Below are 21,572 nucleotides of genomic sequence, written 5' to 3' on the forward strand. Positions count from 1 at the left end.
TCCTGGTCAAAATAATTAATTTAGGAACCGTGTTCAATTTGTAGTTTAAAAGATTAGAATCAGAAAAAGAAAAATGACAGTAATCAAGTATTTTTTCTGCAGTAAATGTGGTTCTATGAACCCTGAACAACAAGCAGAAGCAGAAAGAAGGGATTATATTTCTCACTTTCCTGTCGATTAATGTAATAATGGCCAGTCGGGGGCATCTGTGAGCTCATTATGCAGAAGGTGGTGTGTATTGCTTTCCTCTGAGTGTGTTCAGCAGCCCAACAATGCAACAGTTTGAAAAGAGGCAATGGCCTCGTGTTTTACAGAATTAATGTGTTAGCCTTTAGCCTATCTAACAAGTAGCTGATTAAACAGAATGGGTTGGAATTGGCAAATGCATAAAATGAAAGAAAAAGTTTAGATTGCCTTGTCGATAAGTCAATATGGTGCACGTGTACACAAGAAGCAACTCGGGTGCTTCTGCAGCCCAGTCTCACAGCATTTCATGATATAGTCACAAAATGTAATCTATTGATTCGTGTTCATAAACAGAACATTTCCCACTTTTTTTTTCCTTTTTATGTTAGCATTACCCATGATCCTCTGCCTCTGTTGCTATGGAGACAGAGCCAGACAGAGGCAGTCGTGCTGAGTGGCAGGAAAAAAGAGGGAAATTCTTGTTCATGGACACGAATCCATAGATCAAAGTTCGAGACTATACCACGAAATGACGTGAGACTGTGTTGGATTCTATATATACCCTATATGACCAAAATATTCATTATTAATTGTTATTAAACCCATATATGCTTATTTGATATCCTCCATTTTATTTCCTCTTCCAATACTTTTCCAAGTGGAACTTTAAGAGCTCTGCTGCATGAAAAAGGAAACTCTAACAGATGTGGCAGCTCTTATCAACAACTAGTGATTATATTGCAACTGCCCATTCCCAAAAACAGAATAGTTCAATAAAGCATCTGTTACACAGGGGTTGATTCCCATAGCATTTTACATGATACTGGTACTTATATAATGTATGACCCAAGTTTATTATCCCTTAAGTCTACAAATTATTTTTTCAACAATCTGCTGACCCTTGTCTTAATCAATAGATAGCTAATAGCGAACACTGGGGAATGAAAACATGACTCGGTTATCGAATAGACATTTCATGTTAAGTTAGACACACAGTATTAACATAATTAGGGTTTAATTTATTTTATTTTTTTTGCTGTGTGTTAAGGCAGTTTTTTTTTTTATATTTGAAAGAAACCAATTACTTGTAGTAAGTTAGAATAATGTGACCCCAGAGAATATACCAACACACTATTTGTTAATATTCACATCAAACATCAGAAGACTGATCTCGGTGTCTCTTACTGTGAAGAGGTTTTAGGTGCCAGAAAAGTTGATTTCAGGATTTTATTAATTGCTGAACTCAACCCAGCCATTAGGGTTGCACAAGTCAGTGCAGTCTTCGTGCCGGTCCCAAGACCGGATAAATAGGGAGGGTTACGCTAGGAAGGGCATCCAGCCTAAAACGTGCCAAATCAAATATGCGGATCACAAAGCAAAATTTCATACCAGATAGGTCGAGGCCCAAGTTACCAACAACCGCCACAGATATTGTTAACCAACAAGGTACTGGGAAATTGGGCTACTGTTGGCCGAAGGAGGAGAAGGAAGACATCTACAGAGACAGCAAGGAAAGGAGAGGTGTAGGAGAGTGGTGGTTCAGGTTGGTACTTTAAATGTTGGTACTATGACTGGTAAAGGGAGAGAGGCAGCTGATATGATGGAGAGGAGAAAGGTAGATATGTTTAAGGGGAGTAAGAACAGGAACATTGGAGGTGGGTTTTAACTGTTATATCATGGTGTGGATGGAAAGAGAATGGTGTAGGGGTGATTCTTAAGGAAGAGTACAGTAAGAGTGTAGTGGAGGTAAAGAGAGTTTCTGACAGGGTGATGAACGTAAAGCTGGAAGATGACAGGGTGATGATAAATGTCATCAGTGCGTTTGCTCTACAAGTGGGCTGTGAGATGGAGGAGAAAGAAAAATTCTGGAGTGAGTTGGATGAAGTGGTAGGTGGTGTACCTAGGAATGAAAGATTGGTGATTGGGGCAGACTTTAATGGGCATGTAGGTAAAGGGAACAGAGGTGATGAGGAGGTGATGGGTAGGTATGGTCTTAAGGAGAGGAATGTGAAAGGGCAGATGGTGATAGATTTTGCTAAAAGGATGGAAATGGCAGTGGTGAACACGTATTTTAAGAAGAAGGAGGATCATAGGGTGACGTATAAGAGTGGAGGAAGGTGCACACAGGTGGATTATGTGCTATGCAGGAGATGCAACCTGAAGGAGATTGGGGACTGTAAGGTGTTGGCAGGGGACAGTGTAGCTAGACAGCATCAGATGGTGGTCTGTAGGGTGGCTTTGGAGGTGAAGAAGAGGAGAGTGAGGACTAAAAGAAGAATAAGATGGTGGAAATGGAAGGAGGAAGACTGTAGTGTGAGATTAAGGGAAGAGGTCAGGCAGGGGCTTAGTGGTGGTGAAGAGGTGCTGGATAATTGGGCAACTACTGCAGAAGTGATAAGGGAGACAGCTAGAAATGTACTTGGTGTGACATCTAGAAATAGAAAAGAAGACAAAGAGACATGGTGGTGGAATGAGGAAGTGCAGGAAAGCATAAGGAGAAAGAGGTTGGCAAAACAGAACTTGGATGATGTGGAGAAGGTGAAGCAGGAAGTGGATAGGATTAGTAAAGAGGAAGTGAGAGCAGCGATTAAAAGGATGAAGAGTGGAAAGTCGGTTGGACCAGATGACATACCGGTAGAAGCATGGAAATGTTTAGAAGAGATGGCAGTGGAGTTTTTAACCAGATTGTTGAACAAGAATATGGATGGTGAGAGGATGCCTGAGGAATGAAGTGTGCTGGTACCAGTTTTTAAACATAAGGGAGATAAGTAACTACAGCGGAATAAAGTTGATCAGTCACACTATTAAGTTATGGGAAAGAGTAGTGGAAGCCAGGCTGAGAGAAGAGGTGACCATCTGTGAGCAACAGTATTGTTTCATGCCAAGAAAGAGCACCACAGACACATTGCTTTGAAAATGTAGATGGAGAAGTATAGGGAAGGTCAGAAAGTTTTGCAGTGTGTGTTTGTGGATTTAGAGAAAGCGTACGACAGGGTGCTGAGAGAGGAGTTGTGGTATTATATGAGGAAGTCAGGTGTGTCAGAGAAGTATGTGAGGGTGGTGCAGGACATGTATATGAGGACATTGTGACAGCAGTCAAGTGTGCAGTAGGACCGACAGACTGGTTCAAGGTGGAGGTTGGACTGCATTAAGGATCGGCTCTGAGCCCTTTCCTGTTTGCAGTAGTGATGGACAGGTTGACAGATGAGGTCAGACAGGAGTCTCCATGTTTGCGGATGATATTGTGATTTGTGGTGAGAGTAGGGAGCAGGTTGAGAAGAGCCTGGAGAGGTGGAGATATGCGTTGGAGAGAAGGGGAATGAAAGTCAGTAGGAGTAAGACAGAGTACATGTGTTTGAATGAGAGGGAGGGCAGTGAAGTGGTGCGGTTGCAGGGAGAAGAGTTAAAGAAGGTGGATGTGTTTAAGTACCTGGGGTCAACAGTGCAAAGTAACAGAGTGTGTTAGAGAAGTGAAGAAAAGAATGCAGGCAGGGTGGAGTGGGTGGAGAAGAGTGGCAGGAGTGATTGGTGATAGAAGGGTTTCTGCAAGAGTGAAAGGGAAAGTTTATAGGACTGTGGTGAGACCTGCGATGTTGTATTGACTAGAGACAGTGGCATTGAATAAAAGACAGGAGGTGGAGCTGGAGGTAGCAGAGCTAAAGATGTTGAGGTTTTCGTTGGGAGTGACGAGGATGGACAGGATTAAAAATTAGCTTATTAGAGGGACAGCGCATGCAGGACGTTTTGGAGACAAGGTAAGGGAGGCAAGATTAAAATGGTTTGGACATGTGCAGAGGAGGAACATGGGGTATATCAGTATAAGAATGCTGAGCATGGAGCTGCCAAAAAGGAGAAAAAGAGGCTCTTTATACCATTTGTTATTGCCGACCACATACACAGATTTAAATTGCTATAACTTACCCGTTATAAAGCCAACTTCAGTTATGGTAATGTGCCATGTTACAGAACACAAGTTGTCTCGAATTGGTTAAACATGAGAATGAGTTCTAAATTTCACTGGTATCCTTAGGCCAAAAATTAGAATCCGAAAGATGCGATAGAATGAGGGATAGACTTTCCATTATTAGGCAATTATGTGCAATTAAGACTTGAATCACGACGGACCTGGCCATTGCCCAACATTCCTATTCTTTGGCCTAAAAAAAAAAAGTTTTTCGTCCATCAGCACTGAGCAGCATTTGGTTTAATGCAAGCGCATAATACAAACCTGCTCTAAACCAATGTTGTTCAGCTTCAGGTTATAGTCCATCTGAACTGTGAGGCATTATATATTTATATATTTATAGTTATATATTTTTTAAAGACTACTTTATTGATTTCAGTTGGGAAATTATTTCTTCGCATGTCAGCGATGTATGAAGCTGGGGTAAGCAATGTTAAGGGCTTTGCCAAAAACCTTTCAATCAGTAACCTAGAGCCTTAGCCACTGAGCTACCATCTCCCCCACTAAACACAAACCTATACACTCCACAATTCACTCTGCTGCTGTTGGCTGCATCTCATGCATGTCCATGTCTCAAGAGTTGGTGATGCGCTCACAAATACAGTTTACCTCATAAACAGTTTCTTCCCACATTCACTTTTTGATACTCATCAATTTGGTAAAAATTCATCTGGCCATAGTGTTTTGGCAAGCTCTCAAATTATAACTATGATTTTCATTTTAAGGCTTACCAACGTGGAAACACCCTTTAAATATATGCTGGCGAAATCTTCCCGTGATCGACAACACCTACCTCCTGCAGGGAGTTTTTCTTCTGGGCAACTGTTGGAACAGAGTTTTCTTCACCAGGGGAAAAAACAACTTGGTATTCAGTTATATTTAATGAGGACTCTCTGGAATTCATATAGAGCATTAAGAACAACAGATATGCAAATGGCTTACTTGAAATCAAATCTAAACATTTTATCTGCTCATTTGTAAGTAAAATAATACAGGGAAAAAACACACACCTGACATGGAGCAGCTGAGCAGCCAATTGTTCAATTAATTTTTGTCCCACAAAAAAAAGAGGGAGGGGAAATTACTACACTATTTACCTGATTTGGATAAAAACGCTCGCAAATGAATGCTTATTAAAGTCTACGCTTTGAGCTCATGGTTTTCTGTAAAGTACGGGCCGGGCAATAAATGCCACCGAAGAGATCGCAATGTTCTTTCCAAAAAGGTCAACTAAATCGGCAAGAAATGCTGGCAATAAAATGTTAATTCTTAAGTATTGATTTAATTATAGAAATGTTCATTTACACATACAGGAAAAAGGTTTCATTTCTGTATCTTCTCTTTTTGTTAAATGTGCTACCATAGGTCTCTATGCAAACACTCGACTCATCCAATCACCATGCCACCGTGCAAAAAAACTCAACAGCAAACAAAACCGGGGAGAGAAAAAAAAAAAAAAAAAAAAAAAAAACACCAAAAAAAAGAAGCACAACAGAGTTCGAATATAGCTTCTCACACTCGTAAGCCAGACAGCAACAGTCAATGAGAAATAATAAGATCTGTGCAGTTGGTATGAGGACAATCGCCTAAACAACTCAAAGGAAGACTTGACTCATGAAAACATGACACGGCCCTTGAGCTGTGGGCAACAAACAACATTTGTAATTGAGAAAACTGAAGGAATTTTTTTTTTTCCCCATGGCAAAAAAAAAGAAACTCTGCTAGCTCTATAGCATTGATTTTCAACATGTGTTTACCAAATGGAAAGAAAAAAAAACAACACAGATAATCCCCTTCAAACACTGCATAGATAATCAGTGATTTGAACTAAAACAAACAATATAGAAAACGCAAAGCATGTGTGGCGTCAATGACAATCCCTTCGTCGGTCACCAGATGCATAGCAGAGAGAGAAATTTGGCCAAACGTTCCTTAGTGTGGTTCGTCGGCAGAAAACGTTCCAATAAACTATTTACCAGGACGTGACTGTGGACACAAAACGTCATTTGCGATGCGTACGTTTTCTGATGGCTTGTTTTACATGGCGACCTAAAGTACTATGTATTCCAGCTTATTTCATCACTGCCTTGCATTCAAATGAACAATCTGAAATATTCAGTGTTAATCATTTCTTACAAAGGATCGATTTCATTTTAAATTATATAAATAGTGTGTAACGCGTACACCGACATACTGAATACGTCATGTTCTTTCATAACCCTGATGTGTAAACATGATTTAGGTGAAGCTTAAACTGCAAATATTCGTACAAGGGGGTAAATAAGTATCAGTTATGAAAGAAGGAAGAAAGGAAAAAAAAGAGTGATCTTGATCAATTTAATTTGTAAAAATCTTTGTGATCCTGAAAGAAAAAAAAATGAGTAATCCATTACAATGGCTTCTTTAGCTTCAGCTTGAGCTAAAGATTTATGCCATTATTGTGAGCGGCTTGGTTTTGAAACCACCGCATGAGCTCAAGCCATCGATGAAAAATGAACACGCACATGACCAACAATGCAACAGGGAGCTGTAGAAACTCCTTAATCGTGAGGGGGAAAAAAACAAACAAAAAAAACACATAGGGGCCTATTGAGCTTTACAGTTTTATACATCTGTGTGTTTATGTGCTCAGAGGTTCAACAGTTCCATCTTCTGGCCTTTAACAAGCACTACTGGTGCGTTAGAATAGTGATCCGGAAAGCGATTTCTTTTACTTTTAGAAGTGGAGATTATCCTAGAACAACTCAGCGAAAAATGATGACGGATATCGAGCAGTTTTTCCGAACGAATCGCTACTTTTGTAAAAAGTGAGGATTTCTTAGTAAAATCATACAGTTCACAAAGTAAATTATAAAAACTTCTTACCGAGCAAAAGTTATTTTTCGATGGCTTTTTTTTCATCTCTTTTGTGCATGGTCCACACACAAGCTTGCAAGCACACATACTATACCAGTCTGTTACACACTCGGACTCTCTCACGCCCACACGCACGCACGCCAGCCCACCTTACTATTGCAGCAACGTGACAATAAAAACAACAACAACAAAAAAAACCTGTGTATTTGACTTTGAGGATTTCTAGCACTCATCTTAATTTAGCATTCACACATGCGTGTTGAAGATGGCTGTGTGTCGACTTAGATCCAAACAGCCTTGTCCATATCTTAGGTCATGTTGTAATGCAAGAGGAGAGTAGGGTTGCCAAGTCTTTATAAGAAATCTGTTGCTCCCTCTGCGCGACCCCCCCGAAGAAATGGGGGATTCCAAAGTGATGGCTCCACTGAGCAACCTGGTGGTGACGGTTCTCTACTTTTAAGACTGTCCAAAAGGGTAGGGCCCATGACAACCCTGTGAAGGAGACAAAAAAAAAAAAAAAAAAAAAAAAAAAAAAAAAAAAAAAAAAAAAATTGGGATTAAAAGAGGTACAAATATACTTTATATGTACACAGTAGATTAACAGTTATTGTTTAGATCAAGTCTGTAATGAGCAATGAGGAAAAATTCAACAGCAAAAAAGTCAAATCCAGGAGGAACAAAATCGAGCAGTTCTGTGGGTAGAAACCTTTTGTTGATAAAAGGGGGTCAGAGAAAAACTGTTAAAATGGTTTGTGCTGCCAGGAAGGATAAGGTAAAGCCAATAATCACTGTTTACGCCAAGGTCAGAAGGATGTATCCATGTATCAGTGATGAATGGGTTACAACAGCAGAATACCCATGCTGGCTTACAAATCAGTCAGACAAGAATAAAAGGTCATGAAGGACATTAAAGACAGTTGGAAGAAATTTTTTCCTAGTGTTGAGTATAAAGGAAGACTTTACTCTCTATTTACATTCTTCAACTGCCCAGTGTTGGTGAGTCTATCGGATTCTTGTTTTTGGATGACAGGAGAAGAACCTACGTGGGCTTCTGCTGTTTATAGCCCCATCCATCTCAAGGTTTGAGGTGTTGTGTATTTCGAGATGCATTTCTGCTTACCATGATTGTAAAGTATGCTAATTGAATTATTCTATACTTCTATACCAATCAGCTCAGACCAGTATAGACATTCTCCCTGATTCCTCTCAGCTTGGTGTTTCAGGCTGCAGACCGTCCACACACAGGATCCTTTTCTCTTCTAGTGGCTATAAAAACGGTAAATAGCCATGATTTGATTTTGTAGGTTAACCAATTTTTGCTTTAAACATGAAGTCAGGAAGGAAGTGTAGTGAAGGCCTTGTCTGAACAACAGGCAACAGAGTTCAAGATATGCAACGCCTCCTACTGAATTTAAAAGACGACAAACCTAAATATTGCAGCCAAGTTCCAATTCAGAGAGAACCTAAAGGATTCGTCTCCTTTTATTTTTCCTTTGCAACTTTACCATGTTTGGGTAGTTTATAGCAAAGGTGTCTGACTACACCACCTCAGATTTGTACCGGGCCCTGGGTCATTTGTTACTGGCCTTAAGCAATCTTCCACTCTTGGCAGTGAATACATTATGCGCACTTCTGAGAGAAGAAAGAGTGGGTGAAGCAGTAAAAACGTAGGAGTAGGAGAAGATTTGCTTTACGAACTCTCACACGCATAATAACTTGATATCTTGCTGCTCACCCTTTAAAAGACAGGGTTCGAAGTTTTTTTTTTTCATGCCCTAAATCCTATACGATTCTAAATATGGAAAAATAATCGTCAGCACATAGACACGATTACAGGGCAGGGTCAGATACGGGTGCTTTAAAGCAACAAGACCATTTAATGGGATTGCTTAATGCTACAGGCAACCTAGACTAACTGGTTTTACATTAACTATTCCTCACCCATCCTATTTTACTTCCTCTTTCATTATATATGGCTTACATCAGGAACCATCAGATGCAGTAACAGTCAAAGGGAAATATTATTGTAACTGTGCTGAACAGTTCCTGTCCCTAGTTCACACCTGACTACACACATTATCGGACTTTAGTGTATAATATGTTATCAGTGCAGTTCAACGTCAGGAAAAGAGCAGAGCAGTTGTGAAGCAATGCATCATTCACACAAATAAAACTTACAAAGCTTACTAACCCTAACCCTTAAAACGTCTTTAAAAAAAGAAAAAGCAACTACTATTCAAATCAGACTTCCTTATCCTTTAAACCACAAGTTGGTTTAACAGTCCTCTTGGGTACCTCGTTAAATAATATGTTGGAATGGAAACGATGTCATGATGCAACAGATGTATTCCCCACTCGTGCTGCACTGTCAGAATGACTGTGCAGAAAAGATTTAAGTGTGTAACCTATAGTATGGGGTTGTCCACCATGAAATGTTAAGGGTGGAAACTTGTATTTGTATTGAGATCAAGTGCAGATTTTCAGCTTTATTTCAAGAAAAAGATTGTATCAATCAGGAATTAAAGCCATTTTCTACACTGTCCCTCCATTTTCACAACAGTAACTGGACAACTGACTGATAAACAGTTTCATAACCAGGAGATCAATTAAAAAAATTGGGGGTGATACAAAAAGTGTTGAATTATAGTTTGGTGGCTGTTCACAGGAATTCACTCTAGGTGGTCCAATGAGGTGAGGAAAGAAAAAAAAGAATTTACTTCTCATAGATAGATCAAAAAGCTGTTTCTAAGAAAGAAAAACAAAAAACATGGCGATCACATGTGGCACTGGAGCATGTTTGCAAAGAAATGGCATTTATGTGGAGGATGTTTTGTAAAAAGCTCCAATTTACTCGTCTGAGATGACAAAGGCATATAGTGACTCATGTAATTACTCTTTATAACATACATATATATATATACACACACACACACACACACACACACACACACACACACACACAAGTGTATAGATGTTTAAGTAATGCATTTTCCATAGCTTTACAATTTTTTGCAGAAATAGCATTTCTCTATGCAATGCACCTCATGCCTGCTTTTTTATTTATTTATTTATATATATAAAATGTTGCTATTTGCATTTTTGATTAGATACTAACTGCATTTTATTTTATTGGTTCTGTCTGATAAGCTTTTTAATGCTTATGCATATTAAGCATTAAAGGGGGGGGGGAGAGAGAGAGAGAGATATATTTAAAGGTATATTTAAATACATACCTGGCTGTAAGTCACTACTGATAAGTTGTTTTGTAGACCATTTGGCGTAATATTTACAGAATTGTGAGAGAGTCCATTTTGATCTTGCTGTATGGAGTCCAGAGGGGCCACCCAGGGGCCTCTGGTGTCTTTTAGGTTATCTTCGTTGGCGTCTTGCTTGTTCTTCTGCGGTGAAGCGAAGGGGTTGAAGTCTCCCTCGACGTTGCGGTGCGGCTGAGTGTTGAACTCCGTCTCGAAGGAGGACAGCTGTTGTGTGACTCCGAGCAGACCACCGACTTCGACGCTCAGGATCACCCAGATCACATCTGCAGAACAATTCACAGGAGAGTATTTATAATGCTAAAAAGAAACTGCAACATTTATGCAGGAGTTTGTTCTTCCTTCATCCTCTGGTACATTAGCATGCTAAAAGTGTGGGTACACTGTTGCCATGAAGGGCTGAGACCAACAACATTGTTGAAATACATATTGCTGCTCTTCAATGGGTCTCTGGTCTGTACAATTCACACTGGACAGAAGGAAATTCTGATCTATCTATCAGCACAATGCAAAATAAACCTGTTTTCATGTGACCAGAAAACCGCCTTTACTCCCCAGTGGTCCTGTGCCTACTGAAAAGTTCTTTGAAAGCAAAAGTCACTCATCATTGCTAGTGTGACTCATTCAAAGAAAATAGAAAAAACGGGCTGATACGAGTTCACATTTTACTCTGCACACGATTATTGCATTATGGAATTGCCTTGTGTTTGTATGCAAATTTCATAATGTGCTCTTCTAATCCAAGCAGTTTTTGTCCACAGAATCACGGATTACAGGCTTATCCGAAAATAGCCTGCGAGATTTTTACTACACACTGATGTCCTCTTGAAAGCTGATTCTTAACCCATTAAACTCAAATTGGCCAAGTACTATTGGCTAGCAGGGCCTCTTTTTTTTTTTAGGTTACTTTCCCCCTGCATGCATAGACAAACAACTACTTTTGTACTCTTTAAATGTGATTGATTCTGGCATTAAGCAGTATAAAACACATTTCTTTAAAATATAAAATGCAGCAAAATATTGTGTGTTTATTGCCAAAATTGTATAGGGTAAAATCTGCAAGCAATCTGCAATGTACGTACCGTATTTTCCGGACTATAAGCCGCTACTTTTTTCCCACTTTTTGAACCCCGCGGCTTAAACAACGAAGCGGCTAATTTATGGATTTTTCCTGGGTTTTTCCCGTTTTCACAAGCTTCAAGCCAAAAAACTGAGCCCCATAACATTAGACCGATGAAATTGCGACCGGGTTCAGGTGAACCAATGAAACTCTTTATATTAAATCAGATACGCTCCCACTGAATCGGGCCGCACCACATCATAAATATGGATGAGGTTCCTCTGACGTTTGACCTGCCGCTCACTCGGACTGGCAACAGGAAATGCGAATCATTCATCGCACTGAAAACAACCGGGCATGAAAAAAACGCACTTCACCTGCATGATGATGCCAAAAGAACAACTCTCGAGAGAAATTGTTGTGAAAGGAAGGAGGAAGACAGTGAACAATGACTTTCTTGGTAGGTTACTGTTTAGATACAAGCCGTGTAAAAGTTACCGTCTTTCGGTAAAGCCTGTGTAAAGTTCATTAGTTTCAATGTAGGCATATAGACAGGTGCGGCTAATTTATGTTCAAAATAAAAATCCTTGTAAAATTCAGTAGGTGCGGCTTATATTTGGGTGCGCTTAATAGTCCGGAAATTACGGTACTTTTAATGTAAGCTTTTTCTGCAGCAAAAGCAAATGAATGCAAAATTTTCTATTCAACTTTTTTTTTGGGTATATTCTTTGATGCGCCAACATGATGCACAATGGAAAAACAATGGGATCGTATGATCATGTAGTATAAAGAAATCTTTCTTCCACTGGATATATAAAAGTAAAAACTTCATACTGATAAGCAAATGGTTGGTCGCTATTCTAAATGGCAGGTTTATGAGCAACAGCAAACTCGACTGCACGGTGTCATGGCAAGAAAGAAATCAAAAGAATCTCACATTGGATCATTTACAAGACTTTCACTGACCAATTCATAAAAAAATTAAAAAATAAATAAAACCCTGACCCGTCAGAAACTGGATCGGATATGGACCTTAACCATTTATTCTCATCCCCACCTTTTCTAGAGCAGTTGGGAGTAGACATAACATGTCACTTGGCACTCCCACCCCTCCCCCAAGCATCTCTGCAACCAGATAGCGTAAAATGGTCAAAAATAACTGCTAGACAAGAGAAGAAGAATGGCAGGTGGTACAGCACACATGATGAAGATAAAGAGCCAGACTAAGTATAAATTTGCACTTAAAACATCAAGAGCCAAGAAATACTCTTCACTCCATTTATTACACGATTGTTTACTTTAGCGTTTACCCCCTCACCCTTTTTTTTCTCTAAACGCCACGCCAGCTTCTATAGCTAAGCTCGTGGCAAAAGCCAGGTTTGGTTACACAAATATAAAACTAAATAAGATGTTTCAGATAATTTTTTTTCTAAAAACCTTACATTTGGATTTACTTGATTAAAAGTGTCAACAGAATAAAAAACGTTTCTCAAAGGGATATAAGTAATACAGTTCAACAGAAAATGTTTAATGCACATTAAAGTCTTACAGGATGGGCATTTTCTCCTGATAATAATAGTGTATTCGTTTTGAGTGTCCTATCTGGCATTGTGTGTAAATAACGATGCCAGACCTGCAGTGTTTAAAACGAATTTGCACAACAGAAATCAGAAAACAGAAATCTGGCATATCGTCTATAAATGAATGGCAATTAGACTGCACAAGCTTTATGACTACATTGGCCACAGCGCCCTTATCCTTTACTTGTCAAAACCAAAGACCTGATCACTAGAGGCTTGGGTTCGATCGCTTTCCTACGTTTAGTAATCTTTCAGAGTCCCTTCATCTACGAGATACGAATTAAGAGCAGAATATTGGGGGGGAAAGGTTCTAATTATTATGATGAAATAAAACCATTAACATTTTGTCTTAAACTGATATCTGTTCACAGATGAAAGGCAAAGCCATTACATTCTTAATTCACTAGTCTTTTTTAGGATACATTGTATCCAGAAGATACAGCCATGGTTGCTGTAATAGGAAGGACATTCCCATTTAAGCAGCTGTGCTGAATTAAAACGAGCAATGAAAAACACCTGCCGGATGTTCCAATAGACTTCTACAGTGCTCTTCAATGATGGTACACAACGTTTTTTCAGCACTTCTTGGACACTACTCGGGTGAATGCCTTCTTACTACACTAGATGCTGCTAAAACCTGCAAATGCCGGTTACTCGGTGTACCATGAGCTTTTGATGAATTGTGAAATGTTTAAAGCAGCCAAACCACAGGGCCCATCCCAACCTCAACACGAGGGATACATGCCAGGAGAAAGTGTGTGAGCTGTCATACAAAAGACACCTGTTAATTGCACTCAACTGTGATGTGGTTTGTGTTGAAATGGAACTGTTTCAGAGAAGGGCAGGGACGAGGACAAACATATAATTATTTGCTCATTAATGGAGCATGCAAAATTGGTTCTTAAATGATACACATAATTAGCATTACTTGTTCCATTAGTCGACTTTTTTGGAATAGTTAATAGAAAGTTTGAATCAACTATTCCAAATATATTTTATATACAATTATATTAAACTGTGTATACAGCTATGGACCGCTTATAAGTTTTATATATTTAGAATTATTTTATATCGATTTTTTAAACTCCTTATATATTATCTTTTATGTATTATGTTCTCAAAGTAGCATAAGTGTTGTGACTATACTAATGTAACACACTAATTATACATTATAGTATTTATATCTATAGTAATAACTTGTACATAAACACTACACATATTGTCTGTATGGACAAAAGTTTGTGGATACTGACCCTAAAATTATTTTGAACATTCTATTCCACATTTAATCTCCATTCGCTTCTGAACCCAAATTAAAATGATGGATAACAAAAAACGGTCTAAACCCTCAGGGGACCAATTTTAAAAGAAAAAGAGGAAAGAAGTAAAGATAAGATGAAAGAAAAAGATGAAGGTGTCATGCAGCTCAATCGCTTATCTAATTTTGAGGAGAGTATATGATAATGCAGTTAATAAAATAGGCTAATAACTGTAAAGCACTGGTTATACTGTGTTGCTATGCTGAATAACAATTTATAGTATGTAGTTTATCATAATGTGTGTAGCAACAAAACAATTACAGCCTCACTAGTCGAGCTGGATTATAGTTAAACTGGCAATTATTAATTGAGGTAATATCATAAAGATTTTCTGTGATTGTACTGAAAAGGTGCTGATCTGGGTTCAGTGAGGGGAATCTCCAGTGCAGCTTAAACTCATTTAAAAGAAATAAGAATATAGATGTTGTATGTATCTTATAGCTACAATTAACCATAGAGTTTTATGGTTTTTGGGTCTGAGAGTTTGGTCAATTTTGCTCAATGATGTATTTAATTGTGCAATAAATGCATTTAGAGTGAGATTTCTACATGAAATGGAGCTCTCAGAAATCTGTCCAGATTTGTGAACTGCTTGGGATTTGGGAGACGTTGGGTCTTGGCGTGGTTGCCCTTGTCGGTTGGTGGTATCTACTTAACACGAACATACAGTTCAGCATGAGTTCAACATCAAGCAACTCTCAACATTTTGAGAGGAATGGATGATGGAAGAAACTGCTGACTCGGACTTGCTACGGCACCCGTGGCCTTAGTTTTAAAAAAAATTTTCTTTGAAAAGAACGTTTTGGGCTCATAGTCATTTAATAGATATCAATTAGTGTTTACTTAATAATATCATTATATAAATAGATTATTAGATAGTCTTTTTAAATTAACTGAGTAGATTAAGCAGGAGTTCTGTGACAAAAGTGATAATAGGAACATTACAGCCATAATAAATCATAGTACTTGGTTACTTTAGTACATTAGAAAGCGAATACTTTTGTACTTTTACTCAAATGAAAGTGTAAAGTAAGCACTTTTACTGTTATATATAATATTTTACCTGCTGTATATCTAATTTTACACGAGTACATGCTTTGTGTACTTTGTCCACTACTGGTGTTCAATAAGGATAAGTTTAAACCTACATTAACTTTAAAAAAAAAAAAAAAAAAAAAAAAAAAAAATTTAATATTTGTTTTGAATCAACAATCAACACAAAACCTGAGACAAATGTAGCTTGGATATTATTACCCCAATTAAAGTTTTTTTTGAGTCGTTTAAATCACAATCCAAGATATTTTATTCAATGTTTTGGATTCTATTTTTAAATGTTTTAATTGACAATAACCTTAAAAGGTTTGAGTCAGATCAGGAAACCTTCAAATTCTAAAAAGGTATTTATTTTCTTTAAAAAACCCAAAACAATAAATAACAGGTTTTGAATGTAAAAATGTCAGAATAAGTAAACCACACCCACAGGGTTTAACAGGTTACATTCCAAAATGTATATTTCATGCATGTTCCTTTTAAATATAACTACAGAGAAAAATTGCATAAATGTTGAGTGTGTGCAAGTTTGAAAGAGAAGAAAGAAAAACAACAACATATGACCTGACTTCCATGTGCACCTGTGTGTTGTGCCTCACCTCCATAGAAAAGTCCAGTGGCTGTACACATTCTCCACTGGCCCTGGTACATGCCTGGATTGGCCGGACTGTGCATCTGGACACTGACGTCTGAGATTTCCTGCGGTTCCAGAGACCTGACCATTACCATATTCACGTGACCAAACTGGTCTCCACCGATGTATTTCAGACAGACACCCGGAGGCCACGACTCTGATCCTGCAGAACAAAAGACAGCATGTCATTTTTTTAAGTATTAAGAAAAGGCAATCATCAATTTACTTCTGGGGGAACAAACTGTCTTTTTGACATTTGACAAGTAAATTTTTGCAGTTTAAATTATTAAAATAGAATCATTTACTTGACTGACTAGTACTTGACTAACTAAATAAAAAAGCATTGTTGGGCAGTATTTTATCATTTTCAATCATTATCATTTTATCATTCTTCTTAATGTCACAAACTTTAATTTGCAAGAAAAGAAATACAGCTGCAGTGCAAATATAAACTGCACAATAAGCATCTAAAACAGAAAGGTGCTGCCATTTGAGGGAACAAGGCAACAATGTGTAGTGCACCTGTAACGGGGAAATGATGATGTATTCACATGCAAAAGTCTAAAGAATGTACGTGTGCATTTCGTTTTATTATCTGTAGTTTGCATATTTCTTAATTGACAGAAAAAGCAGCATGTTACATTTGTGAACTACGGCAATGATCGAGTATCAGACTGGGCTGCTGCCAAGCCGGGGGGAAAAAATGTGGTTGGCAGTGTTTTTATTTTGAACAGAATAGCAGTGATTTTTGACAGTCTTCAGGTTAACAGAATGATGAGAGGGTAAATAAATGCTCAAGATCTACATTGTCTTATATTAGAAACAACAACAAAAATTAATAAAGGATCTGGAGTAGCCAGAATAACACGGTAGACTCAGCAACCGTAAAAATAAGAAATAATAATAAATCGGAGCACACACTGCTCTTGATACTAACAGTATTCTGGCTGCCTGTTAAGTTTCAGAATTTACTACAAAATCTTGCTTAGAATGACTAAAGCTGTAAATGCTTACAATTATAATTGATTTAAAAATAGGCTAATAACATGCTTTAAAGCATGTACCGTGTAATAAAGAAATGACACTGGTTTCTCCTTCTCTACTGATCCGAATTTTCAGATACATGGGCTAAATCTATTAACTAATTTGCTATTCAAATACTACCCAATTCTAATGCTTTGGCCAATAATAATATAAAATAAATAAAAAATAAATTATATAAACACACACACACACACACACACACACACACATATATATACACCCACCCACACACACACACACACACACATATATATATATAATTATACATACACACATTTATGATAATTTATATACACATACATATGTATATGTGTACATGTGATTTTATATTATATATAAAAACAAGTTATTCTAATGAGTTATAAAAGAAAAATTAACATTAGGATCGAATCATGTTAAAAGCCTCTTCTGTAGGAAATCACAACGGCATACAGATGAAAAACAACTTAAAATTTTTAAATGAATTAATTAATAAAAATTTAATAAACACGCCATATATTTATTAACCTGGCCCAAACAATGAACTTGTGAACAGCAAAAGGAAATTTCCTTTTAAGTCTATGCTCTTAACGTGTTTGAAAACTCGCCCCACGTATATTGACATGCACTCAAATAGGTCTCATCATATTAAAGACATTTTATTCCCTAATCTGTTTTAAAAACACACTTTATCATATGACCAGGAAGGGGGGAGGATAGAAACAGAGACAGCACCTGCTGTGTATTACATTTTACAGCAAAAAAATACCCAAAAGGCCTGTGCTGACTGTACATGTACATTGTTCATAATAACAGGTGCTGAATTTTAAAATGTTTAAAGGAAAGTAGTGATTTTGCTCCTTTCAGCCTTAAAATCACCGAATATCTTAAATAGCAGCACGCATGTAACAGAAACGGCTGTAAACATGTTCAGGGTTTAATGTGGGTAAATTTTTATTTCCTTATTTTTTTTAACCAGAGTTAACACTAGTCACCTGATACGAATGCCCAAGTTTCAATCTGTTATATTCTGTACATGTATAGGCAATAGGTTAATGTTTTGAGATTTAAGGTGGCTAAATCAATCCAGACCATGTGGCAAAACATGATCTAATTTGATGAGACCAGTTCCACAAGGTAGAATATTTCTATACGGTATATCTGGTGCCCAAAAAGGCACATCATCAAAAGAGCACAATACACAGAATTATACATGGTGGTCAATGTCATGCTTTAGAGCTGCTTTTTTTTACAGTAAGAAATACCATGTTCCGTGCAAAACCTTTAGGTTATGCAAGGAATTTTACCTATTGGCAAGACAACGGCCCAAAACATTCAGAATGGCCTAGACAGAACCCTGCCTGTATTAGACTAAAAACCTATGCGGTGACCTGAAGCGTAATGTGTACAGGAGATGCCCTTACATTTTGATAAATGTAGAATGTTTTTATAAGGAAAAAACAGTGTCAAGTCAAGCTGTACAATGCTGAAAGGCATATACAAAAAGAGTGAAGGGTGTAATAAATTTAAAAAGGTGCTTCAACTAAGCATTCGTTTAAGGGTGTGCACACCTAAGCAACCCGGTTGTTGTACATTTTTCGGGCTGTTTTCCACTTCATTTTTATAGGCTGCAAATTCACATGGAGGGTGGAAAAAGTTATGATATGATTTACAACAAGTTCGGGGTTGCGTAGATGGTTTTAGTGCACTGTCTCCACTGTAGAAATTAAAAATGTGCCTCGAGGGAAAACTGTCGCCACATTGCGTTGAGAAGGCACAACACACATCAACGCGGTAGTTTAGTACACTGTCAAAGTTATAGGATTAATAAAAGTTAGAGCGTCAATAATAAGTAACAAATGTTGAATTAAATGATAAGTTCATGCAGAAAGCATCTTTCTCGTCGCTACTATGCCAGGTTTCAGAGTTTTCTAATTATAAATGACAGTCCAGTCTAAAAATATCCAAGTGAGGCTGTTTCTTTATGGGTCTAGGGTTAGACTAGTGCTGACAAAGCAAAGATATTATATTTTGCAATATTTACACTCAAAAACCTCTATTATACAGTGGACAACAATCAGCAAAAAAAAAAGGGAAAATTAAAAAATGGGGAAAATTCCACACATATATTTTATGTACAAAGCCCAAATCAGACCTGATGCATACAACATCTCCTTTTTCTGGTCTATACACATTCAGTTGAACAGTTATGGCAGCAGAAACATTTCAGAGCTTACGGTTATAAATGTTACTAGTGGATGGTCTGCGAATGTATCCGAAAAAGGATACAAATCACTTTTTTAAGAAACTGAAGTATGAACTAAATAAAATAAGCTCTTTATGCAGGAAATGTACCACACATACAGTGTATATTAGAATGTGTATAAATGTGAGCCACGGGCTACAAACTGGGCCAAAGCATCGAACTGTAAAAACACAGCGAGTTCTGAATGTGTGCAGACCAACAAATAACACGGATTAAACAATTTTCGTAAAGCACTGCACTGAGCAATTGCTCCAATACATACCCCATACAGTCGAGTGTGCACAGTTATACGCTTTCTGTACTCTATACACGAAACGGTGGTCGCTATTTCATTGGCAAATTTGCGAACGTTTAAAGCATTACGAGTTTGACCATTGGGTCCGTTTCTTTTTTTTATGCGAAGTGTGAAACTAAACCAAAACCAGAAGGATCTGTTTCACTCTGATGCAGACATGGCAAAAGGTCTGAAAGCACCCCGGGAGCAGAGGACCAGGTCATGTGACCAGCACTGACCTGTGTTCTGTATCCGCCATGTTTTTGTGAACTGGGTGTCCGGGGGCACCGATTCGCCCTCACCAATTGTCACATCTTCTACAAACGACATTGATGGCGTGTTGATGTTTGGACTCTCAAAGTCATAATAGGCTCCAATGGCTGCTTGAAGATTCCTGTCGAGAAAGAAAGCACACGAAGAGGATCAACTTTTAGTCTGAAATATTCAGTCCCCATAAATATAAGTTGCATGCATATATATGTATATATACACAATATAATAAATAAGTTTATGTCGGCGTTATTACAAAATCTTACAGCAGGTACATTATAAGATGGACAGAAACAAACCAGCCGAGTATAATCTGCAAATGATAGTGAAACCTGGAAAATAAAAGCCAAAGCACCTGAATTTTTCTGCGGAAGATCAGTGTTATGTAACTCGGTGAAACCCTTTGACCCGCCGCAGGAGTTACCAAACTTATCCACAGTTAGCAAGCTAGTCACCATGCAGCGAGATAAACACCAGTAATATCGTATTTTCTTGCGCTCCAAAACCCCAAACACTACAACCCCAAGAGTTTAACTGCAATTATATCTCCTCTGACAAACTCGACATTCTGATAAACCGCACAATACTGACCGAGTGTGAAATCGTGACTGTGCGAGCTAAACACTGTGCTAACGAGCAAGCTAAGTTGTGTTGACAAGCAGACAGAGAGAAGCTAATGTTAGCCGAGTTAGCAAACATGAGAGATTTTTGGCTATGTGAGAAAAACACTGGAGGATTTTCAGAGTTGTGTCAGAGTAGTCACTACCTATTACAGCCCAGGTTAGATTTCGACACGGCATTAGTTTTTATTTATTTATTTAGATAAACTGGCTACACCGATCACTGCTATAGACTTTTGAGTAAGTAAAGTTAGCTTAAGGATATTTGATTGTTCAAAGAAAACAACAAGCTTAACTTTTACCGTTGAGACCCAAGATAAAGTCTATTTATTTATCTATTAAAATGTCCTCTAATTGAAAACGAATCATGGTACAAATCAGGGATGGAGGAGTAAACAGGCACGAGTAAGTTAGGCCCGTGTGCCGCCTCGGACTCACCAGTTGGTCATGTCCAGGAAGAAGGCGCAGCCGGCCGGGTTCAGCTGGAAACCCAGCAGCCTCTGGAACTCCGAGATCAGCACATCTTTATCCGTGGTGCCCATGCAACTAAACTTCTGCATGAGCTCCTGGTCCAGATCGACGTCCATGCCCTCCATGAGCAGGTTTTCCCGGGGCAGCGGCGGGAGAACTTTTCTACTTGAGTCCGAGGCCTGTTTCACTCATAACAACAAGCGCCGCGGAGTCGACGGCGGAGAGCCCTCTCTACGCATGGCTCAGGAACGCGCGTGACGACACGGCGTACGACGTCAGCTGTTGCTATTCGAGCGCGGTGTTTCGTCGCGCGCGCGCGCGTACTCACACACGCACGCACGCCTCATTCCACTGCATGGTGGCAAACTCTAAACAGTGCCATGGTTTCCTTCATAGATTCATATTTCATCTCTGAACTACAAGTACCCATCAGAGTTATGACCAACTATTTCAAAATTACCTTTATTGCCATGTAGCAATGGGTTGCATGTGCAAGGAATTTGTTATGGTGTGCTGTTACAATAAAAAAAATAAAAAAAGATTTTATATATATATATATAAACTAGGAATATAATATGTGATAAATAAGGATTTATGCAGTGTATGGAAAAATGAGGAAGTGGAAATTATATTTCCAATTATAAGTCCAAGGGTTGCGGTAGTGTGTGTCGATTGCATTACTGTGACACATATGAAATGACAGTGTGAGGTTTACGTTAATGTAACG

The 21,572-nt window shown here is 38.2% G+C and overlaps 1 protein-coding gene and 1 long non-coding RNA gene across 3 annotated transcripts; one reads left to right on the forward strand and one right to left on the reverse strand.

Moving 5' to 3' along the window:
• Positions 1-5,412: 5,412 nt before the first annotated feature.
• ilrun (inflammation and lipid regulator with UBA-like and NBR1-like domains) lies at positions 5,413-21,142 on the reverse strand. Of its 2 annotated transcripts, XM_083530813.1 has the most exons (6): positions 20,813-21,119; positions 19,724-19,878; positions 15,887-16,084; positions 10,240-10,544; positions 8,127-8,272; positions 5,413-7,498 (listed from the first exon to the last, which is right to left on the reverse strand). In XM_083530813.1, exons 1-5 carry the CDS (start codon positions 20,968-20,970, stop codon positions 8,213-8,215), a joined length of 876 nt encoding a protein of 291 aa, XP_083386939.1. In that variant the 5' UTR covers positions 20,971-21,119; the 3' UTR covers positions 5,413-7,498; positions 8,127-8,212. The 2 variants fall into 2 exon arrangements, with proteins under 2 accessions (XP_083386939.1, XP_083386940.1); XM_083530814.1 differs by lacking the exon at positions 8,127-8,272 and having other exon boundaries at positions 20,813-21,142.
• LOC310720512 lies at positions 8,279-9,623 on the forward strand. The gene is made up of 2 exons (XR_014531761.1): positions 8,279-9,054; positions 9,097-9,623. It is a non-coding gene; the product is annotated as an uncharacterized lncRNA (long non-coding RNA).
• Positions 21,143-21,572: the final 430 nt, after the last annotated feature.

The sequence above is a fragment of the Silurus aristotelis genome, assembly GCF_946808225.1.
Source record: "Silurus aristotelis genome assembly, chromosome: 2".
Classification (NCBI taxonomy): Eukaryota; Metazoa; Chordata; class Actinopteri; order Siluriformes; family Siluridae; genus Silurus; species Silurus aristotelis.